Below are 22256 nucleotides of genomic sequence, written 5' to 3' on the forward strand. Positions count from 1 at the left end.
GTTTGGACCAAATCTTTAGCGCCTTATTCAGGCAAACTCCCAATGACTACTGCTACCCAAAATTAATGGAGTAAAAATCTCAGGATTTGGCCCTCTAGTACAGTGGCTCTCATCTTTTCCAGATTACTGTACCCCTTTCAGGAGTCTTATTTGTCTTACATACCCCCAAGTTACACCTCACTTAATAAGTACTTGCTTACAAAATCAGACATAAGACAAAAGTGTCACAGCACACTATTACTGAAAAATTGCTTACTTTCTCATTTTTACCATATAATTATAAAATAAATCAATTGGAATATAAAAATTCTACTTACATTTCAGTGTATAGAATATAGAGCAGTATAAACAAGTCATTGTCTGCATGAAATTTTAGTGCTCTGTTATTGAAATCTGAATTTCTCAATCTTAAACAATGAATAGTTATACTAGAGCAGTGGTTCTCAACCAGCGGTATGTGTGCCCTGGGGGTACACAAAGGTCTTTCAGGGGGTACAGCAACTCATCTAGATATTCGTCTAGTTTTACAACAGGCTACATAAAAAGTACTAGCGAAGACAGTGCAAACTTCTTTTACAGGATTGGATGCCATGCTGTACCCTCAGGAGCAAATGGCCAATTAACTACATACAGCTCTGTAGGGACACTAGTTACCTGTGTTGATCCTTCAGTCAGAGAAAGGAGATTAAGTAGGAAGTGTAAACCGGTGAAATGGTAACAGATTATGTCAGCATTCTGATCTTCTCCCCAAACCCTTTAAAATGGGCATTTTAGATTCTGTCTGCACTTGGAATACTTTAAAAAAAATGTCCACTGGCTAACACCAGTTCAGCCTCAGCTCTATTGAGAACCCAAGAGTAGATGAGCTTCTGACAGTGTTTTAAATGCTGTGTTGATTAGACTTACTTTGAGCAGGGACAGAAAACACAGTGCTTAAAATGGTGGAGGCAGCCGGCAACCTGTCTACTCTAGGGCTCCCAACATTGCTAACACCAATGGAGTGGAATCAGAGTTCCAACAGGGGAAAAATTTTGGAAAAAAAAATCCTGATTGTGGATAAGGTCTAAGCTGGCTTTCCTGTGGGAAGAGTAGAGTTCATCACGAGTTTTCCAAAAGAACACTTTCTATCCAAAAGTGCTGACTTGTCAAAATCAAAATGTTCTGGGGGATTGTTTCGATTTGGATGAAATTTCAACAGGAACCAGGCTGGTTTCCTGACAGCTTGCCTGATAGCTCCCTGTCAGCCTAAGAGCCTGGATGCCCTGGGAGCCCCAGCTCCCACACAACCCAGATCCCCAGCTCTGGGGCAGCCTGCCAGGTGAGCTGTTGTGCTTCCCAGCTGGGGCAGCCTGCCAGGTGGGCTGTTGTGCTTCCCAGCTACAAACCCGTAGCTCACACGGATACCCATTCCCCAATGGCCATACAGCTTTTCTGCAAAAAAAAAAAAAAAAAAAAAAAAAAAATCTTTTTTGTTCTTGTTCCACTGTGGAATAAGAATTTTTTCGAAGTCTCAGACTTTCACAGAACAGAAAACGTGTTACCAACCACATTTGCATGGAATGGAGCAGAGGAAACACAGTAATGTGGTTAGAAGATCAAAACATTCCCCTGCAGTGTTGGAAATTGAAACAAAAACAGCACTGATTTACTGCATGAAACCCATCTTGTTTCACTATCCAATATGAAGGAAGTGCAAAACGTAAAACAGGATAAATAGTAAGAAGTAAATGAGATTTTTACAATTCCTGTACGTCTAGCTAAGGTGGTGTCTTGGTAACACACACGAAAACACTTCAAGTAAAAACATTTGAATGGCATGACAAAAGATTTTCAATTATTTTCTACAGTAAACTTTAGAGGCTTATTCAGCCATACCAGATTAAAGCCTGGTAGGAGGGATGGAAAGGAGACCAAGTCACACTACTTTAGAATTACTCTGGCGATATGTGTTACACTTTTACTTAGAACTACCAACATTTACTGAGAAAAGGTTAAAATTAATCTGGGTTTTGTCAGAGGAGTTACACGGGTTTGCACGAGGGCTTAATTTGGCCCAAAATTTTCTAGGACTTAGAGAGGTGATATATGTCACATGAGATCGTGTTCGAAGCCTTGCAATGAGCTGCTTGACTTTCTAGTCTCACATTCTTAGAATAATTTAGCTCCCAAGATACTACCCTAAATATAAATCCAAGGCATTTTATAGTGGTTTTCCTAAAAATAGACAAAGTCAATGCTAAGAAAAAAACAACTATACAAGGAGGTAAATTTTGCACATACCGGTTAAAATAGCAAGTAACCACTGCTCCAGCAATAGTCATTTGCTGACAAGCCAGGATGAATTCACTCGTCCAGATAAGGCCGACTAAATGGTACCACCACATGTAGCGAATGCCAGACAGAATTTTATATTCTACTTGTCCTCCTGAAATGACTTGTGCACTCCCTGAGAAATCAAAGATATCAGAATATTAAATCACAACTCAGCAAATAAAACAGAACTTACACATGTCCCATATATCCCATGTATTCACTTTTCTTCAGTAAAGTTATAAAACAGAATCCAGCTGTTTAGTTCAGCAATATTTACTAAAGCACACAACTAATTTTGAGAAAAATATTCTCATAGGTCCTAATGCCTCAGTTTTAAGTCAGGTCATTTTTACAGTTGCCAGTAAAGTCAATAGGATCTGTGTTTGAGCAAGGATTTAGGAGAAACCAGGTTAAAACTTCAGGATCTGCTCTAAAATGAATGTTTGAGAAATAAACGAAAAATCTTCATTATCAAAATCTGAAATCAGATAAAGATAAATTACAGAAATGTCTAAAAATTAAGTTTTCACTTATGAGGACAACAGCATTATTATGCGGACAAAGCACAACTGGAGTTGCAGCTAGCAAGGAATGCAAAGGTTAACAAGAAGGGTTTCTACAGGTACATTAGCAACAAGAAGGTGGTCAGGGAAAGTGTGGGACCCTTACTGAATGGGGGAGGCAACCTAGTGACAGATGATGTGGAAAAAACTGAAGTACTCAATGCTTTTTTTGTCTTGGTCTTCACAGACAAGTCAGCTCCCAGACTGCTGCACTGGGCAGCACTGTATGGGGAGGAGGTGAGCAGCCTTCAGTGGTGAAAGAACAGGTTAAGGACTATTTAGAAAAGCTGGACATGCAAAAGTTCATGGGGCCCAATCTAATGCATCCGAGGGTGCCGAGGGATTTGCCTGATGTGATTGCAGAGCCATTGGCTATTATCTTTGAAAACTTGTGGCAATCGGGGGAGGTCCTGGACGATTGGAAAAATGCAAATATAGTGCCCATCTTTAAAAAAGGGAAGAAGGAGAATCCGGGGAACTACAGAGCAGTCAGCCTCACCTCCATCCCTGGAAAAATTATGGAGCAGATCCTCAAGGAATCCATTTTGAAGCACTTGTACGACAGGAAGGTGATCAGGAACAGTCAACATGGATTCACCAAGTCATGCCTGACCAACCTGATTGCCTTCTGTGATAAGCTAACTGGCTCTGTGGATATGCGAAAAGCAGTGGATGTGATATATCTTGACTTTAGCAAAGCTTTTGATATGGTCTCCCACAGTATTCTTGCCAGCAAGTTTAAAAAAGTATGGATTGGATGAATGGACTATATGGTGGAAAGAAAAATGGCTAGATCGTCGGGCTCAGTGAGTAGTGATCAATGGCTTGATGTCTACTTGGCAGCCAGTATAAAGCAGAATGCCCCAGGGGTCTGTCCTAGGGCCAGTTTTGTTCAACATCTTCATTAATGATCTGGATGATGGGATGGACTGCACCCTCTACAAGTTTGCAGATAATGCTAAACTGTGGGGAGAGGTACATACAATGGAGGGTAGGGATAAGGTCCAGGGTGACCTAGACAAATGGGAGGATTGGGCTAAAAGAAATCTGATGAAGTTCAACAAAGAGAAGTGCAGAGTTCTGCACTTAGGACGGAAGAATCCCCTGCACTGCTACAGCTGAGGACTGACTGGCTCAGTGGCAGTTCTGCAGAAAAGGACCTGGGGATTACAGTGGACAAGATGATGGATATGAGTCAACAGTGTGCCCTTGTTGCCAAGAAGGATAACAGCATATTGGGCTGCATTAGTAGGAGCATTGCCAGCAGATCGAGGGAAGTGATTATTCCCCTCTATTCGGCACTGGTGAGGCCACATCTGGAGTATTGCGTCCAGTTTTGGGGCCCCCACCACAGAAAGGATGTGGACAAATTGGAGCTAGTCCAGCGGAGGGCAACGAAAATGATTAGGGGGCTGGGGCATATGACTTATGAGGAGAAGCTAAGGGAACTGGGATTATTTAGTCTGCAGAAGAGAAGAGGGAGGTGCGATTTGACAGCAGCCTTCAACTACCGGAAGGGGGGTTCCAAAGAGGATGGAGCTAGGCTGTTCTCAGTGATGGCAGATGACAGAACAAGAAGCAATGGTCTCAAGTTGCAGTGGGGGAGGTCTAGGTTGGATATTAGGAAACACTATTTCACTAGGAGGGTGGTGAAGCACTGGAATGGGTTACCGAGGGAAGTGGTGGAATCTCCATCCTTAGAGGTTTTTACGGCCCGGCTTATCTAAGCCTCCTGGCTGGGATGATTTAGTTGGGGTTGGTCCTGCTTTGAGCAGGGGGTTGGACTAGATGACCTCTTGAGGTCTCTTCCAACCCTAATCTTCTATGATTCTGTGATTATACTAAAACAGCAGGGAGAGAAAGATTGATGGGAAAGATTAAAGATATATATGTACCATTGAAACAAAACAGAATAAAGTATATGTTATAGCTGTGACAAAACTAGGTTTTAGAACATTAAACAGACAAAATTCAATCCAAAAGTGAATGACATTGCTTTTTTTTTTTTAAACAGAATGTAGATATCTTTAAGATAACAAAAACTCTAAGGCTGTTTGCATCAGATGTGTATTCTTGAACATGAACACACATTTACATCTAATTATGCTAGCAAATTTTATTTCCACTTACGTTGACGAGACGTGAACGTATTTCTTACACAAATGAGGGCCTTACACAAAAGCCTAAAAGTAGCTACACAAAATTTGTGATGCACCGTCCCAAATGCTGAGTTTGAGTTAGACACTCCTATTTATAATTCCTGAATTTGAACTTTTGTTTGGGGGCGGGAGACAGAGACAGGATACTTTTTGTGGAAGGTCATTGGATCTGGAACTTACTCTCTTTATCACTTTGCCAGGGCTCAAATTTGCTGACCTTAATGATACATCTCTAAGGGTGAGCTGTGGATATTCCTTGGTACTAACTTCAAGTACAGCATTGGTGCTGTCAATGTCAACTCTGTGAGTAGGGGCACGATAAGGAACTGTCCACTGATGTCCCTGCGGCCCGTGCTGCTTCCCACAGCTCCCATTGGCCGGGAATGGCGAATCCCAGCTACTGGGAGCTGCGGGTGGCTGTGCAAATGTAAACACACTGTCTCACGGCCCACCAGCGGATTACCCTAATGGGCCGCAGGTTGCCCACCACTGGTCTAGTGGGTAGAGCTGAGAATTGGAAGTCAAAACAGATGGGTTCTACCAAATTCAGGTAAACCTTGTTCTCATTGTTCCTTGGATCAAGAGTCATACCCTGCAACATGATGCAGCTGGACTAGACTACTAAAAAAAGTTCATAGGTTGTAACACAGACTAGTTAATTGTTGCCCGTGAGGCAATCCTCACTGAAGTGAAGACAGTGATGCATGCACTGGTTATTTCATGTTCAGAAAGATGTCTGAACAGGAAAGCACTGTCATGAGCTGCAGGCATTTGAGAGGGGTTAGGACTGTGCACTGCTGTAAGCATGTTCATTTAGTGGAATATTGCTACTGAAATTTGGTTCTAATGTTTTTTAGACCTGTGAAAATTCAAGTTACTTTACAAGTGGAAAATCCTTTGGTACCATTTCTCTCTTTCCCCCACCCCACCCTCTTTTTTCTTTTTCTTTTTTTTTTTAACAAGCAGACCCAAGAGTTATTTTTCTTTCTCAGAGAACTCTGAAATGGAGCACATTTCCACATACCATCAAAGTAAATTTCATCCGATGCACTGTACATTTGTGTCTCATTTTGTATTCTGAACATTTCTCAACTCCATTAACTCTTCCAGCAGTTTTAGGCTCCTATGTTCTTACAACATGTACAACTAGCCAAACATGCTCATATATCAATTGTAATCATGACCAGCAGCAACTGTGCAATACAGTGAATAAGATAAATGGAGGTCTCTTCAGCATTCAATTTCATTTGAAGAGAAGTAATTTCCTTCAGTAGCAGAACTGAGGACCTTTTCCTGGTGTTCAACCTTTACTTTTGAACATTCCTATTATGCAAATTGTTAGGATATTTTACTTCTGTGCCAACAGACTGGTTAAAACAATTAATGAATGTCTGCAGCACAAACAGTAATTCCATTGCTCTTAACAAGCCACTGCCATTTAAAATAATGACTAACAGTAACAGCCCTGGCTAAACAGAAATTGTCATGGGCTAGTATTGTGTGCATGTGTATCACTGCCCTCTGCTGGATGTCATCATGTGTCGGTGATCACTTTCTTTGCTGAGTAAGAGGAGCCAAAGATCATGTGTAGTATTCCCTCATGGTGTCTGTCTGTGCCTGACTGATACCCTTTGTGTCTATGATTACCAGGCACATACAAATCTGATGACAGAATAATGCATTATATTATGTTTCACATATAAAGATGAGAGTATATTGGTAGCATGGATCAAACAGCAAGGATCTCTCTGACATCCTATTAAAAAATACATTTCCTTTCCTCGTCATTCCAGTGTGATCTGGTCATGGAGGCACAAAAAACAGAACAAAACCTCAGAATATGGTTCTACTTTGTCTGCAGTATATTTTTCTTCCAGCAGCATAATCACAGCAGAGAAGTCATTCTCCGAAAATCAGTCCTGCCACTGCAGCCATTTGCCAATTCCAAGTGGTTAATAAGTGACTAAAATCCCCATTGTTGAGCCATGACATTGCAGAAAGCTGCCTAATCTATATATACTTTTCTTTGCATCAGAGTAACAAATCTAATACTTCAAAAAAATGTTAGTCAGATACCAAGATGCTGCCATAGCATTTTCAGAAAGACTTTGAAAAGTTTCTCCATCTGATTCACTAGCCCAATACTACAGCCTTATATCAGTCACAGCCAAAGAGATGCACAATATCAATATCAAACAGTATATTTTGTGACTTGCAGACTTCTGTCATACATTCTACGGGAGTGGTTATTGGGAATTTTTTACTGATGTCTGGAGAAACCAGAAGTTTTAAGCGGTTGGAACTCCTAGGAACCGGAAATCATATTTTCCTCAATTAATCAATTCCACTGTGGGCAACAAAGAACAATTGGCCAGAAAGTACTAACTCAGAACAGGTTTCCCAGTTCTTGCTACTATGAAAATATTTTCCACTTTTAATGCTTCCTGCTGCAGAGTCGGGAAAGGTTTCACCATTGTTCTATAAAATTTGTGTTTCCTCCCAACTGAATTTACCTTGTAGCTGCTCCTTTTTCACACATGAGAATATACAATTAAGTTAGCTGGATTTAGTTGGAATATCTTGGATCTGTCAAGAAATTTGCTTTTACCACTGGTTTATCTGCAGCACATCTTTACTGTGATAGTTTTACTCCTCACTATACTCAGAGATACATTTCCATTATGTGAAAATCTCGCCTAGCACTCCTATCTTACACTTATGCTCAGTATCCTATTCCTGATGTGGATTTCACTGTTTCTGCCAGATTCATACATGAGAGAACACACATTACAGTACCACTACTGCAATACCACAAGGCCACTTCTAGTTCTACAATAAAACAACCCTATTGGATTTTCCAAATCCTCACTGAGCTCCATTCTCATTAGAATACATAGTTACAACCGGTGCCACTTGATTTTTGTGCTAACTCCAGTCTCTTGCAATTTGGCATCTCATTTGGCATTTGTCCAAGACATATAGATTTGCAGTACACTTGGCTTCAGCCGCTCTTACAGCCCCTGATTTAGCAAGGTAGTTAAACAGGTACGTAACTTTAAATATACAAGTAGTCTCACTGAAGTGAGGCTGCTCATGTATTCAAAGGTTTCAGAGTAACAGCCAAGTTAGTCTGTATTCGCAAAAAGAAAAGGAGTACTTGTGGCACCTTAGAGACTAACCAATTTATTTGAGCATGAGCTTTCGTGAGCTGTAGCTCACGAAAGCTCATGCTCAAATGAATTGGTTAGTCTCTAAGGTGCCACAAGTACTCCTTTTCTTTTCATGTATTCAAAGTTAGGTATGTGCTAAAGTACCTTGCTCAACCGGGGCTATAGTTATCTGATCCTCCCAAGGAGTTAGCTTCTTCTCAATGTAACAATAGATATTAAAAATTACATAAACAAGGTGATCTGCATGGATGCATAAAGATCAGCTGCATCACAGTTGAAACACGAATCAAGTGCCTCAGAGTTACAAGATGCACAGAGGTTGTAAATATTACAGAACTACAAGAAGCACAAGGGAAACCTTAACAGGTGCAACACAGTAGCAATTCAATTTCATTAGCCCATCTCCTCAAGCTGCACATAACTAAAAACAGCTATTTGCTGAAAAAATGTAAAAATATATGATATCAGAAAATATTTTGAGAATGATGTTACGTCCAAAGTAAAATTAAGTGGGCGCTTAGCCGAAAATTAGGAACTGCTATGACGGAAAGGTAAAGATTTTACAAACTGAGCCCCTTCTGAGAAACACAGAAGGCTGGAGTTCTCAAATGACCAGCACCTGGAGGTTCAGAGCAGCATTCTGATCTCCCTCAAAAAGCCCAGAAACAACAGAGAGCAAGAAAAAGTTTTCTTCCATTTCCACAATCAGTTGATTCCAGAGAGAGTGGAAAATACAAAAGCTGTTCTGATAATACACTATGGAATATGAACCTTGTAAAACCTAGATGAGATTCAATATTAAAGAGTGTATTTAAAACAAAACAAAAAAAATATTTTTTTTTGCAGACTGTCAAATAAAATACTATTTATTTTAGAGTAGGAAGATTTCCCCCTACTGTATGGAGTAGTTTCAGATTCTATACCTCCCCCAGAAACCCCTGCTAACTTTTTGCCATTTTACAGTAAAATTTTCTTTGAAAAAATAAGTGTTTCTCTCCCCCCACATGCAAGAATAATACAGAATTAACAGGGAAAATTGTGAAATTGGCTTGCACAAAATTTGCTGTCAATTGCACAAAGTAAACCTATTTTACTCTAATTTTAGGTGTTATTTGAATAAGAATCAGAAAATATTAAGCTATATAATTGCTTACATAAATGTATACAGTTAGTGTACCCTCCCAGGTAGCAAAAAATGTACCAAATCTAGTGTAAAGTTTCCAGAGTTAGTTGTAAATCAACATGTTGTAATGGTATCATCAACCAATGAGAATGCACCTTAGAAAATAGCTACAATACAAGGAAAAGTTAATTAAAATCAATTATTTAAATCAAGGCTTTCCCCTTGGTCATTTAAATCATGATTTAAATTGCTGATTTATATCATCTTGATTTAAATCAATACACTCTGTGAAGAACTATTACGTGGCCCTGACCCAGCAAATGACTTAAGCACAAGTCTAAGTGCACTTCTGGATTAGGGCCAACATGAGTAAGAGTGTCAGAAACTGGCTCCTACAGAGCATCATATGGATTTAGATATTTAGAACTTAATAATTTTGAAATATAAACACCTGAACTGTTTCCTAATGGTTAGAGCATGGGATTGGGAGTCAGAATGACTATTATATTCCTCATTCGGACTATCCTCCTGTGTAAAAAGGATTTTGAGAGGCTTAGTTGTTCTCTGTAAAGCACTTTGAACTCCTCTGATGACAGTACATTAATTTTGCACTTATGTTAATCTTAATAAAGTATGACAATTGTGACAGTTCAAGCAATGATGAAAGATGAAAAAATGGTTACCTATCTTTCGTAACTGCTGTTCTTTGAGATGTGTTATTCATGTCCATTCCATTCTAGGTGTATGCGTGCCCACATGCGCCGTCGTCGGGAGATTTTTGCCTTCGTGGTATCTGTAGGGTTGGCAGTGGTGCCCCCTTGAGGCCACGCACATGTGCTGGTATATCAGGCTCTGCTGTCCCTACGCTCTCTCAGTTCCTTCTTGCCGACAACTCCAACAGAGGAGGGAAGGACGGGTAATGGAATGGACACGAGCAACACATCTCGAAGAACAGCAGTTACGAAAGGTTTTTTCATTTTTTCTTCTTCGAGTGCTTGCTCATGTTGATTCCATTCTAGGTGACTCACCAGCAGTGCCAATGGAAATGGGCTCGGAGTTCACAGTCTTGCAGCACTGCCCTGCCGAAGCCAGCATCGCCCCGGGACTGCTGGGTCAGCGCATAATAGGATGTAAATGTATGGACAGACAACCAGGTAGCAACTCTACAGATGTCCTGGATCAGCACCTGGGATAAGGCGGCACCAGATGATGCTTGAGCTCTAGTCGAGTACGATTTGACTACTGTCGGTGGAGGCACACTAGCCAGCTCGTAGCAGTATCAGGGATGCAGGCTGTGATCCAGGATGAAATCCTTTGAGCAGACATAGGCACAGACATTCTGTCTGCCACCGCCACAAACAGCTGCGTTGACTTTATGGAACAGCTTTCTCCTATCGATATAGAAGGCCAACGCCCTCTGGACGTCAAGTGCGTGTAACCTGCACTCCTCTTTGGATTTATGGGGCTTCAGAAAGAAGACCGGTAAGAAAACATTCTGGCCTGTATGAAACTGGGAAACTGCCTTGGACAGGAACGCCGGGTGTGGCCGCAGCTAGATCTTATCTTCGTAGAATACCATATAGTTGTGGTTCTGATGCAAGCTCTGATCTCAGATACTCTGCAGGCAGACATATCTGCTGCTAGGAATGCAACCTTCCAGGAGAGAAGGAGAAGAGAGCAGGAAGCCAGAGGTTCGAAGGGAGGCCCCGTGAGCTTCGACAGCACGAGATTCAAATCCCAGGGAGGGACAGGATCCCAGACATGAGGGTAAAGAGACACTCCAGACCTTTCAGAAACCAGGCAGTCATGTTGTGAGTGAAGACCGACCGCACTTGGAACGGAGGGTGGAAAGCCAAAATAGCAGCCAGGTGGACCGTGATCGACAAAAGGGACAAGCCCTGAAGTTTGAGGTGCAGAAGATAGTCCAGGATCACCTGCAGCAAGGCCTGCTCGGCCCAGATGTGCCGATCCGAGGCCCAGCACATTAATCTTTTCCACTTTGCTTGATAGGTCACGCTGGTGGAGGGCTTTCTGCTACACAGCAAGACCTGGTGCACCTGGGTCGAGCATTCCTGCTGGTCCATATTCAGCCATGCAGCAGCAGCCAGGCTGTCAAGTACAACGCCTCCAGGTTCGGGTGCAGGAGACTGCCATGGTTCTGGGACAGGAGATCCAGCCGGAGAGGGAGCCGCAGTGGCTCGGTTACCAAAAGTTCCAGCAGCATGCCAAACCAGTGCTGGCAAGGCCACTCGGGGGCTATCAGGATAACCCTCGTCCTGTCCTGTTTGATCTTCACAAGAACACTGTGGATCAACGGCACCGGTGGAAAGGAGTACATCAGGGCTCCCAACCACAGAAGCAGGAAAGCATCTGACAGGAACCCCTGTCCATCTCCTGGAGTGAAGAGAACACGTGGCATTTCCTGTTCTGGCGGGACACAAGCAAGTCCACCTGGGGAGTTTCCCACTTTTGGAAGATCATACTGGCCACCTCTGGATGGAGCAACCACTTGTGGTGAGACAAGAAGGTCCTGCTGAGGTGATTTGCTATCACATTCTTCGTGCCGGTCAGGTGTGTGGCTACCAGATGAATGGCATGCCGCATACAGAAGTGCCAAAGGCTGAAAGCTTCTTGGCAAAGGGCCAACAACCTGGCTCAGCCCTGTCTGTTGATGTAATACATCGCGGCAGTAATGTCCGTAAGGACCAGCACAACCTTGACTCTCAGGTGGGGCAAGAAAGCCTGGCAGACCAGGCAAACCGCTCTGAGCTCCCTGACGTTCACATGGAGGGACAGATTGTCCTGCAACCATCAGCTCTAGGTGCTCAGCTCAGCCAGGTGGGCTCCCCAGCCCAGGTCCGAAGCATCAGAGATCAGGGTCAGCAACAGGGACGGGGTCAAGAAGGGGACTCCTTCCAACACTGACCCAGTGTCCAACCACCAATCCAAGGATGACAGGATGTTATCCGTCACCAGACCACCCAGTCTAGATCGTATCTGTTTGGGATGTAAACCAACGCCAACCATGCTTGCAGAGGCCAGAGGTAGAGCCTGACATGACTGACCACATATGTACAGGCGGCCATGTGGCCCAGCAACTGCAGGCAGGTGCGAGCCATGGTGAGCAGGTGGTTCTTGACATGCAACATCAGGTCCGATGTGGCCTGACAACACGCCGCCAGGAGGAATGATCTGGCTCGCGTGGAGTCGAGAACCACCCACTATAAAATGGAGGAAACGTCTATGACCTTGGAATATGGAGATGCGGAAATGCCCTACAAGTCGAGGGCAGAGTATCAGTCTCCCGGATCAAGGAAAGGGATGATGGAGGCCAGGGAGACCATATGAAACTTCAACTTTTTGAGAGACTTGTTGAGTAGGAAGTAGCGGGAGAACCGTTTCCCTTCATGTACTGAGTGACCTCATCCACCACCCCCAGGTGCAGGAGGTTCTCAACCTCCTGAATGAGGAGTTCTTCGTGAGAAGCGTCCCTAAGAGGGATGAGAGGGAGGGGCGGTTGAAAACTGCAGGGTGTAACCATGAGAAACTATGTCCAGCACCCAACAGTCCAAGGTGGCTTGGGACGAGACCGAACAGAAGAGATGAAGACGGTGGAGGAAAGCAGGGAGGATCCTGGAAGGTGACTGGGGCATCACTCACGTCCGCACCCTCAAAACAAGCCATTCTGGCCCCTGGGGTATTTTGCTGGGCCGGGCTGCATGGGTGAGTGGGAGGAGGAAGGGTTACAGCGGCTGAAACTAGCGTCTTTGTCTCTTCTTTTTGCAGATCCTTGACGAGAGAGCCACGGTCTAGGCAGCAGGGGCGACCAGAACTACTTTCTCACAGGCTGCAGTGTATGCACGCCCAGTGAGTGAAGGGTGGCCCTGGTATGCTTTAGCCCATGCAGCCTTGCATCCATCTGGTCAGAAAAAAGACCATTCCCATCGAATGGGAGGTCCTAGATGGATGTCAGCATTTCTTGGGAGAGACCTGCAGTCTGAAGCCAGGAGCTGCGCCTCATTACCACCGCAGACGCGACTACCCCGGCTGCCGAGTCCACTGTGTCCCACGCCATCTGGAGTGAGCAATCTGTCAGCCATAGTGCCCTCCAGGGTGCCAAATTCCTGGGCCAAACCCTGTGAAAGGGACTCCTTGAACTTATGGAGGGATTCCCATAAAGTTCTAATGGCCCAAGAGGGCCTGATGGTTCACCACCCAGAACTGTAAACTGGCCGTCGAATAAATTTTTTCCCCCAAACAGATCCAACCATTTGGCCTCTTTATTCTTGGGGGTCGAACTGGTATGCCCCTGCTTGTCTCTTTCATTGGCCGCAGAGACCAGCAAGCCTGGGGGAGGGTGGGTATAGAGGTATTTAAACCCCTTGGCCAGGACAAAGTATTTCTTTTGGGCCCTTTTTGATGTGGGAGGAATGGAGGAAGGAGTTTGCCAGAGGCCCTTGGCAATCTTAAGGACACCGTCATACACTGGTAGCGCGACACAGCTTGGGGTAGAGGCTGACAGGACATTCAACAAGGTGTCTGCCTACTCAGCCATTTCCTCCACCTCCAGGCTCAAGTTCTCGAACAGCAGGGCCTGGTGTTCTTTGAAATTGTCCAGCGGGCTGGCCCTCGAGGGTCTCGCAATCACCTCATCTGGGGAAGAGGACATGATTTCACCACCGGGGAAGGCTCCGGGGCATCTTCACCCATCTGGGAGGGAGGCTTAGGGGTGGGGACAGTGTCCTCTGTCTTGACCACAGATCATGCCTCATGCACAGAGCCTGGTGCCATCAACGCCGCCAGCTGTTGCTTTGAGGTGGCGGCTGATGAGCAGTGTGAAGGGGGCATTGCCACAACCAGCATTCCCCAGGCGCCCCAATAAGGGCACTGGCCGTGCTGCCAAGTCAGCGCTGTTGATGTCGATGCAGCCTCGGGTGCCCATTCGCACCGGTGCAGTCTAGGTGAGGGGCTGAACTGGGCTTCCGTGCCAGAGGAATCCCCGTCCGGTGACCACATTGGGGCCATCGACGCTTGGGTCTGTTGGCTGACTGTTGTTGTTGGAGAACAGTGCCCAGCGCGAGGTGATCGGTGCTGGTATCAGGAGAACCGGTGCCGGGGGGACTGGAGACGCAACAGAGAGTGCTCCCACGAGGCAGGTGACCGGGCCCTGCGCCGAGAGGATGATCGGCATGAGGGTGAGCAGCGTTGGTAGTACGGAGACTGGCGTCTTGCTCTAGGTGATACACGTTAAGACAGGGGTGACCGCAAATGTGAACGAGCCCCAGAGGGTCTGGGCTGCTTTGTCTAGGGGGATCAGTGCACTCCACTGCCCCGTTAAGGGTCTTAGTGGCTGGCTTGCCCTCGTGGGGAGCCTTTGCCGGTTCCTAAGGCACATGCTGCATTGGTGGCACAGGCGGAGGCCTGTGTTCTCTTGGCGCTGGGGGAATCTATGAAGGCACTGGTACCACCAGAGCTTTTGGTCCCATGCTGCTCCCAGGAGTCGGTGGTGGACCTTTCATGGAGCAAAAGGCCTCGACCAGGGAGGTACAAGTGCACGGCTCCAGAGTGGCCAGGGGGCCCAAAGCGGGTCCCTTGCCTGATGACCATGGCCCTTTTTGCCCAGTGCTGCGGAGTCATGCTTTTTGGTCTTCTTTTTGGGCACTGGTGCCAGGGGCGCACTGCGCACCGAGGTTGAGGTACGTGGCAAGTCCTGACGGAGCTGCACGAAGGCCGGGCACAGGGTAGACTCCATGAGGAGAGCCCGTAGCCGAATATCCTGCTCCTTTTGTGTGCAGGGCCGGAAGTTCTTACAAATTCGGCACTTGTCTCTAACGTGTGACTCCCCTAAGCTCCTGAGGTAGCTGCAATGGGGGTCACTTACAGGCACAGGCCTGCTGCAGTCCAAGCAGGGATTAAACCCGGGAGACCGGGGATGCCCCTCCTGGGGCAAAGTCCCCGCTGGGACCCTAACTGCTAACTATTAACTACACTTAACAACTACTTAACACTAACTACTAGAAACAAACTACTTACAAGGCCCTAAGGCTCGAAGTCAGTAGACAAAAAAAAAACGCTAGCCCTTGCAATGCAAGGAAAGGCGCTCCGATTAACCACCATGGGCTGTAAGAAGGAACTGAAGGGGCGTAGGGACGGTGGTGCCTGATATACTGGCACGTGTGCATGGCATTCAAGGGGGCGCAGCTGCTGACCCTACAGATACTGCTAAGGTAAAAAATCTCTGAAGACCGTGCACCTGGGAGCGCACACACCTAGAATGGAATTGACTTGGGCAAGCACTTGAAGAAGAATGAAAATGAGATACTCAACAGAAAGTTTTTCAAACTACATTAATGGCATCTAGTGGATTATGGGTGTTACTACAGTTTTCTTTTACTCAACTGGTAGTAACAAACAAGTATCACTTGAATTATTAACAATAGCCACTGTTTAACTGTGATGTACGCCCATGCCATAATCTGATTAGAAGCAGAATTAAAGCTCATAAAAGCTCACTTGCAATTAGGAAAACTAATGAACACATGGGTTGATATTTCTGTATCTACTTAACACCTACTTTAACACTCATACTGTCACTTTAGTTTGTTTTAAGTAACATGCACATTCTCACTATAAATATTAATACTTTAACTGGCTAAATGGCTGAAAATTACAACTATTGACACATCTGTTAAAAACAACCCAGGCACAGGACTGAAAACAAACTCTTAATGAAGTATACAGCAATACTCGGGAAACACCCAACTATATCATCTTGCACTTCTCATCAAATTGATCCTGTTACACTAGCCAAAATATTTATAACCTCTACCTCTTTTCTGTATCCCGAAGAGACTAATAACCTTTTTGAACACGTTGGACTCACTTGGCATTTTCCGAATTTAGATTCAACAAGGACAAACTTCACACACAGTCTTTTGTTGCACATTGGAGAATTACAGTGAAGGTTCCTTTGGGTTTTTGTGAATTCTCTCATAGTCAGCTCTGCTTAAATGAAGAATGTTTGTGTTGTTTCCTCTAGCATTCCTGGCCATTAGTATTTCAAATTTAGTGCATTCTGATTCATTCTAACTAACAGCTACCAGCTTTACTAGAGTTACTGTAGTTTACGTGACTAATACCTTGTACTTAGATCTAACCTCTGACCAAATAGAGCTGTTCAAAAAGTGCATGAAAAGCAATCCTATACTACCTAAAAATGAGTAGTTACACCCATACAGCTTAAATGCATAAGCTTTATCCAAATTAATAAAAGGCCTTAACCCAGAGGTGGGCAAACTACGGCCCGCGGGCCACATCTGGCCCGTGGGACTGTCCTGCCCGGCCCCTGAGCTCCTGGCCGGGGAGGCTCGCCCCTGGCCCCACCCTCACTGTTCCCCCTCCCACACAGCCGTGCGGGCAAAAGGGCTGCAAGCTCCTGCCGCTCTGAGCTGCATGGTAAGGGGCGGTGGTGGGGTGGGTTGGGTAGAGGGTCCCAGGGGGCAGTCAGGGGACAGGGAGCGGTTGGATGGGGCGGAGGTTCTGGGGCGGTCAGGGGTCGGGGCACAGACGGGGTTGGATAGGGCATGGGAGTCCTGGGGGGCCTGTCAGGGGGCAGGGGTGTGGACAGGTTGGGGCAGTCAGGGGACAGGGAGCAGGGGAGGCTGGATAGGGGATGGGACCCCAGGGGTCGGTTTGGGGCAGGAGGTCCCAGGAGGGGGCAGTCAGGGGACAAGGAGCAAGGGGGGGTTGGATGGGTCAGGGGCGAATAGGGGGCAGGGGACAGGCTTTTTGGGGGGCACAGCCGTCCCTAACCGGCCCTCCATACAGTTTCACACCCCGACGTGGCCCTCGGGCCAAAAAGTTTGCCCACCCCTGCCTTAACCTGATGAAAGCAACTCACTACCTAAAGCTCCAATGGCCTCCTGAGCTATACCACTGCACTGACCATTCACGATTCTGAAAGGGGTGCTTCCCTTTCAGTAACAACCACATAGTGCAGCATCTGGCATTCCCAGGCCACATGTGACCAGCACAAATAAGGCAAAAAAATTACAAGCTAAGACAAGTGCTTTGAAGAAGCATCTAGGACAACATCTCAAAGCAAAGTAAATCTGTCCCACAAGAACTGATGTTCAGTTAGGCCAGAAAGATTCATGAAGAGGCTACGGGGGCTGAAAATTTGGTGCCACTGTGCCTAACAACTTTGGAGAAGCAGCAAGTCACCTGCCAGACAAATGCTTTAACCAAGTGCTTCTGAAATACCTCAACAGTTGGGTATGGAAGAGGAAGAAGGGGAGAAAGAGAGAATCTCTCTACAAATCTGCAGAGCTTTCCATCAAATGCTGGGAAGAGATATTCAGAATAATTTTACATCTCTCACAGGAGGGAAGGCACTTTCCTGTTGTTCCCATAGTAGAAACACATTAATTTCACTACTGCTGTACTAAATCAAAGCACTCCCTCCTTTCTGTTATGCTCCCCATTTACAAAAAGCAACAACATAGTTTGGATCTGGAATGACACTTTTTATCAGGGGTGTCCAAACTGCGGCTCTTCAGAAGTTAATATGCATAGGTGCTGACTCCGGGGCTGAAGCTACAGTACCAACTTTTCACTGCTCTATCCCAGGCCCTGCCCACGCTCCACCCCTTACCCCAAGGCCCCTGCCTCTTCCTGCCCCTCCCCTGATCCTGTTGCACTCTTGCTCCTCCCACCTCCAACCCAGAGCCTCCTGTACACTTCGAAACAGCTGATCACAGCAGGCAGGAGGCACGGGGAGGGAGGGGGAGGTGCTGATTGGCAGGCCTGCCGGCGGGCAGGACATACTGGGGGGAGGAGGACTGCTGATGTATTACTGTGGCTCTTTGGCAATGTACTCTGGTAAATTCTGGATACTTCTCAGGCTCAGGTTGGCCACCCCTGCTTTATATTATGAGACCTAAACAAGAAAGAACAAACGTAAAGACTCCGTGAGAGTGCACAAATGTGTTTCTCCTCTAACATGCTGTATTATCTTTGATTCACAAAACAGCAGCTACTTTTGCAGTACCCTTAGAAATGCGAAGGTGAAGTAAACAGAAAACAAGATCATAACAGATATATTACAACATATATTACACCTTGTAAGCTAACACCAACATGTTCTGTGTTTAAAGACCAAATTTTAAAACGAGATAGTGTACACCCATGACCATGATAAAATACAACTACTTACCTGCAGTTCCTAAGCTAAGTAGCACAGCAACCCAGAACACCCAGAAGAAAATGAGAATCAAAAAGGTCCACAGTGGCTGGAACAGTAGGGAAGGTACCCTGCTAATTATTTTATTAGCAACCCAAAAGAGCTGTACAGTCAGCTGAATCCTCTTCCTTAGTACAAATATGAGGGAAAGTAGAACCATCTATTAAAAGAGATGAAAAACAAATCAGAAAAATAGTAAACTAGGAATTTCTTTCTTAAATTATCAGAAGTTGTCAAATTTTGTAGGGGGAGCATGGTGCAGATTTCACAAAGGGACCACAGGAGAACATGTCTTTTCATAAAATTATTATGCACTAAATCTTTAACACTGAACTGCAAACAACACCTAAAGACATAGCACACTGGAAACTATAAAACAATAAACATTCACAATAGAAGCTGCTTCACCACTTTTCTAGTCTGCTCTACAAAGATGCCAGATGCTTTCAGAAGAGCCACTGGGAGCAGACGATGTATTTGGAATTCTACAAATGGCAAATGTATTGCACCTGAACAAATCTGCATCCAAAGAAACCTTTTCTTATTCTTGTATTTAGCAAGAGAAGAGGTGCAGTGCCCACTGTCTGATAATGTACAGAGAATATGCAAGCAAGCTCTAGTGTATATCACAATTATATTGGTCACTTTAACACAATACAGACTGTTCATTGTGTGCAACCATTTTCTTTTAAAGAAACATTAATGTAACTGACTCATTTCCCAACAATATATGAACTATTCACACATTCATACTGGGCTACGATGCTAAATAAGGTGAAACATTCATTTCAACAGCATAAAGTCATAGTAATCAGGTTGTGTGGTGAACAGGAGGTGGATGACAGGAAGGTGAAAATTTAGCACTACAGCTTGTGGCCAGCAAACTAAACAGCAGCACTGAGCTTCCACCCCACTGCAGTGGCTGTTACCTTGTACGTGGCACAAAGGAGCATGTTGGGTCCACAGGATTCACATTTCCATGGATCCAGTGTCTCTCTGCTCACTCAACCCCACCATTAGCTTAACTGAGGATGGCCTATAGATCCACGCTGCAGCAGTGTGCCAAGGGCAAAAGTCCTACAGCACAGCTGCTCTGCTGGCATCGTCCTACAGCCCTAGCACAGGGTTTAAGTTTGTGGAGAGCCTTGTACAGACTCTACATAATACAGGTGAATGTCCCATAAAATGTAAAAAAAGGATTAAATAATTATAAGCAGATCTTATTTGGCTGCAAATGGAAAGCAGAATGCACTTGAGTGCAACCCACAAAGGGATAAACTGACCATGTCATGGTTGAATCACCACCACACAGCCTCAGTTACCCTCTACAGTGGAGTCAAGTATCAGAACGGTAGCCGTGTTAGTCTGGATCTGTAAAAGTGGCAGAGTCCTGTGGCACCTCATAGACTAACAGACGTATTGGAGCATAAGCTTTCGTGGGTGAATACCCACTTTGTCGTTACTCACCCACGAAAGCTTATGTTCCAATACGTGTGTTAGTCTATAAGGTGCCACAGGACTCTCTGCCGCCTCTACAATGGAGTTTCCACTTTTCTATGTCAAGTGTAAATAAAGGAGGGAGCATGTGCACTCACATTGCTGTAATATAGTTTTATTTCAAGGTTTCAGATTACCATCTCTAACATTAAGCTCCCCAAAGATCATTCTGTAAAATTTCTCACCGTAATCACGGTAGATAGGATAGCAAATCCAAGTAAAAATTTTACATTTTCCTTTTCAGTTTCCAGTTCTATGCTTGGGTCGTTGGTGTAGTCATAGTAGAGCCACCACAGAACACCTGAGACAACTAGAACAAACACAAATCCATGAAGGTGCAGACAGTGCTTCACAAGTGACTGGCAAGCTAATGCACACAGGTTATGGCTCTGTTACGCTCTCCTCTTGAATTACAAATTAACTGAAGAATGGAGCAGTGTAGCACAAAGTGAGAAACATTAGGTGTAAATCAGGGGTTCTCAAACTGGGGGTCAGGACCCCTCAGGGGGTCTCGAGGTTATTAGATGGGGGGGGTCACGAGCTGTCAGCCTCCACCCCAAACCCCACTTTTCCTCCAGCATTTATAATGGTGTTAAATATATAAAATGTGTTTTTAATTTACAAGGGGGGTCGCACTCAAAGACTTGCTATGTGAAAGGGGTCACCAATACAAAAGTTTGAGAACCACTGGTGTAAATGCACATATCTGTGCTCACAGAATAAAATGGTGTGGCTGGTTTGCTATTTTGAAGTCAAAGCCAACATTAAGTCTGGTTTTCTTGCAGCTTTGAAGTTACAGTCTCATTGCAAGAGATAAACATAACTTATAAGATAGCTCACATTTCAGGCTTTGATCATTCTTAATAGTTCTCTCTTTATAAAGGATGCATTGTTAAATTCTCTATTTAAACTTTCTTGGAAACGTTAACACTGATCATACTCAAATCATTTGTCAAAAGAAATACAATCAACAGACATCTATAAATAATTGAAACAAAACAAACCTCTCAACACCCTGATACTACAGCTGGATCTGCATAGTCAGACCTTTTCATCCACACAGAGAAAGGGTCTAGCATGGATCCGATTGCAGGACTGGGACCCAATTTAGCTTACTGAAGGATACCAGAGAAGAAACAGGTATGCTGTTTTTTCCTTTATGTTTTTCCTTCAAATGCGTTACTTAAACATCCATTAAAAATAAATATACTTACATAACAATCCAAACACAACTAGTGTCACGAAAATATGGACCAGAAGTGTGGTGATGAATCTGAAGGTTAAAACCATTATTAAAGAGAAGGCTGGAAAATTAAAAAAAATATATAGAAAGAGTTAACTTCAGATGACTGTTATGATCTATTTAATCAGACTAATTATTTTACAAAGAAAATTTAGTTTTTTCTACATTCCAGATTTTTTATACTTGTAAACACTGATCTCAAAAGCAGAGACCAATAGGTTTTAAAACTGAAGAGATTCTGTTTTGACCAGAAATGTTCCAAAATCAGGCCCTAAAATGATCAGAATTAGTAATTATGTAGAATAGTCAGGTTCTTAGGGTAAATTCATTACTGGCATAACCCTTGCCTTCTGAAGTCCATTCTCTCTAGGATGGATTTACCCTCTGTTCTCTCATTCTGAAGCTAGTTTTTGTTAATTTCAACTTACTCACGAAACATGAAATCAAAGCTATCAAACTGATTTTTTTTAATGCTGAAAATGTAAAATTACAATTACCTATTAATAACTACCTTAATTACTTTAATACTTATAGGCATATCAAAATTTTTCAGTTTACATGAGTAAGACTGTTACCTTCCTGTACTGTAGCTGTTGCTCTTCAAGGTGCGAGTGCACATGTATATTCCACTCAGGGGTCCATGCTGAGTGCACCAAAGCCAGAGAACTTTGCCTAGCAGTACACTGATGGGACAGCGCTACCATAAGGGCGATCTCCTCAGTCTCTCTGTTCATCCCTGTGGTTCCAATCTACTGATTCAGTATCATAGTCAGATTTCACACCCAGCACTAAACAGCCTGCACCTCACAGCATGGATGCTGCATGGCTAGACAAGGAACAGGAGTGCTGTTCTGAAGCCGTTCGACAGGTTCTACTAAGGGCTACCTATCCAGCTAATGGAAACGTTTTTCAATCTGATCCCTAGGCTGCAGGATTCTACCAATACA

The 22256-nt window shown here is 44.4% G+C and overlaps 1 protein-coding gene across 2 annotated transcripts in view; it reads right to left on the reverse strand.

The window, feature by feature from the left end:
• Positions 1-22256, reverse strand: part of SLC44A3 (solute carrier family 44 member 3) — a 72768-nt gene that overhangs the window by 28548 nt on the left and 21964 nt on the right. For both annotated transcript variants that reach the window (XM_007065176.4, XM_043521485.1), the window contains 4 exons: positions 21281-21370; positions 20252-20376; positions 18543-18729; positions 2281-2446 (listed from right to left, as the gene is read on the reverse strand). In XM_007065176.4, the coding sequence (XP_007065238.2) occupies positions 2281-2446; positions 18543-18729; positions 20252-20376; positions 21281-21370 (568 nt within the window). The remainder of the gene's footprint in view (positions 1-2280; positions 2447-18542; positions 18730-20251; positions 20377-21280; positions 21371-22256) is intronic.

Source organism: Chelonia mydas, chromosome 8 (genome assembly GCF_015237465.2).
Source record: "Chelonia mydas isolate rCheMyd1 chromosome 8, rCheMyd1.pri.v2, whole genome shotgun sequence".
NCBI classification, from domain to species: domain Eukaryota; kingdom Metazoa; phylum Chordata; order Testudines; family Cheloniidae; genus Chelonia; species Chelonia mydas.